The sequence below is a fragment of the Nestor notabilis genome, unplaced genomic scaffold (genome assembly GCF_000696875.1).
Source record: "Nestor notabilis isolate BGI_N333 unplaced genomic scaffold, ASM69687v1 scaffold19117, whole genome shotgun sequence".
NCBI lineage: Eukaryota > Metazoa > Chordata > Aves > Psittaciformes > Psittacidae > Nestor > Nestor notabilis.
The window spans coordinates 12163-16464 of NW_009935342.1; the positions used below are offsets into that span (position 1 = coordinate 12163).

At 55.1% G+C, this 4302-nt stretch overlaps 1 protein-coding gene across 1 annotated transcript in view; it reads left to right on the forward strand.

Moving 5' to 3' along the window:
- Window positions 1–726: 726 nt before the first annotated feature.
- The window catches only part of MAP2K3 (mitogen-activated protein kinase kinase 3), a 15832-nt gene continuing 12256 nt past the window's right edge, over window positions 727–4302 (forward strand). The window contains exon 1 of the mRNA XM_010017804.1: window positions 727–775. Coding sequence (XP_010016106.1) covers window positions 760–775 — 16 coding nt within the window. The 5' untranslated portion in view covers window positions 727–759. The remainder of the gene's footprint in view (window positions 776–4302) is intronic.

Here is a 4302-nt window from a genome sequence, read left to right on the forward strand (position 1 = left end):
CCGTGCTGGTATTGTCATGGAACAATATTTCTGCTATTTGTTGTGGTAATAGTTGTCAGTGGCAAAGCAATTACCCTGTCACCTGCAGCACAAAGAGATGTGACCTCTTTCTCTCCTGCCACCCTGTCTGTGTCCAAACCCAGCGCGTGTGGGCTTCCCTCTGCTCTGATGAGCTGGGATGCTTGGTGGTGGCAGGGCTGTCCTGAAGCATGGGGCGCTCCGGTGGGATGCATGGGGAAGGGGATGGCGGAGGCAGGAGTGGGCTCTGCCTGCAGGCTGGGTTGGAGTGATTGGGTTATTGGATGAGAAGGCATCCCACCGGGATGCACTGTAGCAATCCAGCGCTTCAGTGGCTCCCGGAGCTGGAGCTGGCTCCCCCCCAGTTTCCTGTTGACGTCATCTGCTATTTCATTGCTGCAGTTTTTACAACTGTTGAGCTTTCAAGGGTAACCGGAGCCCAGAGCCCGGCCAGGCTCCGACAGGGAACACGGCGCTGCCTGCCCTGTGTCCCCCCGCTCGCCTTCGCCGCTGCTCCCGGCCTCACGGACCCCCAGGATCCAGGGATACCGGGCAAGGAGCACCCCGTGAAGCCGCCGAGCGCTTCAGGCCATGCATTCCCACTAAAATATCACAGTCGGTGCTTGCAAGAAGGGCTGTGTGCTGGATCCTGTGGGATTTCTTTATCCCTCCCTCCTCCATTCCGCCCTCATCCCTCTCTTTTGCCAGGCGTGCCGGCGCTTTCTTCATTTCTGGGAAACCATGGACAAGAAGCAAGGTAGATGTTGCAATTTCCAAAACACGTGGTGGGGGAGAGTGAAGGGCTGATTCTGCTGCTAGCAGGGGCTGTGTGGCTTTTTGGGCTCAATCAATGTGGTTTTAGCTTCTTTCTCCTCGCTCGGGCAGGGGGTCAGTGTTTGCAGCCAGGGATCTATTTTTAAAGCACTGGAAACTTGCATGTTTTGTGTGGGGTAGAACATTGGCATCTTAATTGTGAACACAATAAAATGTAGCATGGCTAAAGGAAAGTATTTGGAGGGTAAAGCTAGCTCCTGGCTCCAGTTTTGGCTGCATTCCTGGGACACAAGGGGTTTCCAGCAGCTCTTGCATGGTCGTCCCTTGCTATAAAGCCTGTTGCATGGGAAAGGCGAGTGCCCATGGTGGCCGGGGCAGTTGGGAGCTCTGATTCAGCGTGTGCTGACAGGTCGCTTTGGGGCTGCAAGGGGCTTTTTGTGGAGCGTGGTTTTTTCCTCCTCCTTGCTCACTTCTTTTGCAGAAGTGCCGTGCACGGGGCGGTGGTGACCTGCAGGAACCCCCCTCTGCAGTGGGACCGCGGCGCGCCGATGAGTGATGGCTCTCAGCAGGTTGAGAGCCCTTTTTCCACTTCCACAGATAGCTTTTTCCACTCTCAACAATGGAAAACAGCACAACGTGTGCCTGTGAGGAGCTGGCTCTCATGACCCGAGCAACCGAATTCCCCTCTGCTTTGCACTCTGCCTCAAATGCCTTTTTTTCCCTGATGCTTTTTTGTTCCAGCTCTTTCTTTGCAGCAGGGCTGGGATCCACCCTCCTGCCCCATCCCTGGCATTTAACTGTTTTCTTCGGATTAAGGCAAACCGGGATGAATCCCAAACATCCTCCCCAGCACTAACAAAGCAGCGCAGCTCTGGAAGCAGCCTCCTGTGCTGCAGCCATCCCCAGGACTTCACTCTGGCGCTGGCACCAGAGCCTTGGGGAGGCAGTGGAGAGGTTTCATTTCAAAGGTCGACTCAGGCAAATAGTTTTATTTGCAGTTCTTTAGATTGTCCTGTTCCTTTCTTCCCACCCACGCCAGCAAAGTGGGAAGGATAAACCTCATGGGGAGAGGTGCAGCTTCATAGGACTGAAGTTGGCAGTGGCAAAGACGAGGATTCAGATTGAATTGAGCAGTTCCAGGAAATCTGCGTGTCAGTTTTGAGCTGCTTTGAGGTTATAGCATGAGGAAAGAAAAAGAATTGTTAAGCTGGTTTTTTTTTCTCTTTAGGAGGAAATGGTTCCTTTCTTAGCATAAAGGATGCAGTTACGTGCCTGCAGCATCACGTGGGTTACAATCTCGGCCGCACCAGGAACTTCTGTCAGCTAATTTTCCCCTGCCCGGGTGCAAGGCGCTGTGCCCCCACGACCAGCAGCCCCTTCCGCTGCCTGGAATGCTGCCCCAGCAGCTCCCAGCTATCCCATGAGCTCAGGGCTGGCAGCACAGCCCTGGGGCTTGCAGGAATAACCGGGATATGTCCCCATATTGCTCTGTCCTGCTGCTGTTCTTTGTCCCCACATGGAGGGATCTCTAAAGGGGAGCTGTGTTGCTCTGTGCTTGCAGCCACCCCCTTTGCAAGAAACTGGAGTGTTTCTAGGATTTTCAGCTGACACAAACCATCCTTCACCTCCTCCTGCACTGACCCTACTGGGATCCCAAATGTGGGAGAGGTGGTGCTGAGTCCCAGGCGTGGGAGAGATGGTGCTGAGGCCTCACTGCTGAGAAGGAGCTGACAGCAGCTGCCTGCGGGGGCTAAAAGCAAATGCTGCCCTGGGATGTGCTTGGGACTGAAGGGCTTGGATTGCAAGGGCTTGTCGTGCCCATCCCACTGCTTCCTGCAGGCAGCAGAAGCTCGCAGTAGGGAGCAGGAATTTGGACCAGCCTGCAGTGTGCTGGAAAACTTCGGGCAGATTTTGGGAGAGCTGAAGCAGTCTCTGCATTAGCTCCCCCCATTGCGGGGCAGCATCGTGGGTGATTTTATTCCTGCAGGCATGGGCTGAGCTGGATTTTCCACTGGTGTGGGTGGCCTAGCCAGAGCCTGGGAGTGGTGACAGGATGCCTCCTGTTTAATCTGTGCTTTTCCAGGTTGGAGCTAGGAAACACTTCTGGGGGCTCAGCAGGATGGAGTGGGAAGGGGATCTTCACTGACCCTGTCTGGAAGTCAAGGACAGCAGTTTGAGGATGCAGGGAAGTGGAATGATGTGCAGGGTCCCTGTTACAGCAGAGATGACCAGTGCACAGAGGCATTAAATGACTGCAGCGGGTGTACAACAGGGAATCCCCATGTCCCTGCTGCCCCTCTAAACCCGTGCTTGCAAATCCTGCTTGGATTTGGAGCTTGGCCTCCACTGAACAACATGTCCCATTGATTCCCGACCCCGGGCTGCGTGCTCCCAGCTCCCTCGGGCGCAGCTCTCGCAGCCAGGGCTGAGGAAGGGCTGACACTGCAGGATGCTTGGCTGAGGAGCAAGTGGACCCTGGTCCTGCTGCGTGAGTCACTGCGCTGCCAGCCGAGCCGGTGGCACAGAAGGGGCTTTGTGCCTCCTGTGTGGAGTTACTATAGCGATTGGGGAGAGGGAGAGCAAACAGATGAAGCATTTCAGGGGGCATTTGAGGGCTTCTTGTAGAGCTCTGGCTGGTCGCTGCCTGGGGATGCTGTGTGCAAACTGCTGTCTGCATTTCAGAGCAGGTCGTGGGGGAGAAGCACTTGGTGCAAAGCTCCTGGTCACCAGTGAGCTGAATCTATCCCTCTGGATGGGATGGGATGTGTGCCCATGGTGAGCTCCCAAACTTGGCTGGGTGTGGAAGAACTCTGAGAACCCCAGTTTTCAGGTTCTGTGGTCAGCCTCCCACACTGAGTAGCAAGGAGCTGGGTGTGGGAAGGGGAGGCATTTCTGAACCTATGGATGGCATCTTTTCTTCGGCTCCGTTTTGCGTTTGCTCCTGTTGTTGCTCAACCAGGTGTTTTGCAAAGTGTCATCTATGGACATGCTGGGCTATCGATAGTCCCTCTTCCAGCCCTGCTGGGTGGGGAGATGGGGATGGGAACCTTTCCAGGCTCATGAATTAGAAGCTGGGGCATGGTCAGGTATCCAGAGGTGGTTTCCAGCCAAGCAGGATCAGTTTGGGGTAGAGTGGCTCGCTGCCTGGTTTCATTGAGCTGGAAGTTCTCGTTGCTCCCATAGCTCATGGGAACTGCGTTGGTCCCAGGCCTTATGGGCTGCCTCTGGTGCCAGAAAGGTGGCAGATAAGATGGGGGTATGGGCTGATCCATGCTGATTGCCTTAGCAGGGAGGGATGCTGCTGGTCCCACAGTTGGACCCTTTGCAGTGATTTGCAGATCAGCTTTCACCTGCAGCCTCAGCAAGGTTTGAATTTGGGGAGGACAGGACTGGAAAAGTGGGTTTCAGGCACCCTCTGGAACTGGTGGGGAAACAGGGATGGGGACGGGGGCTGTCTGTTCTGGGAATGTGTTGGATACATATCATCCTTCCGTCTCACTGCTGCTGCAT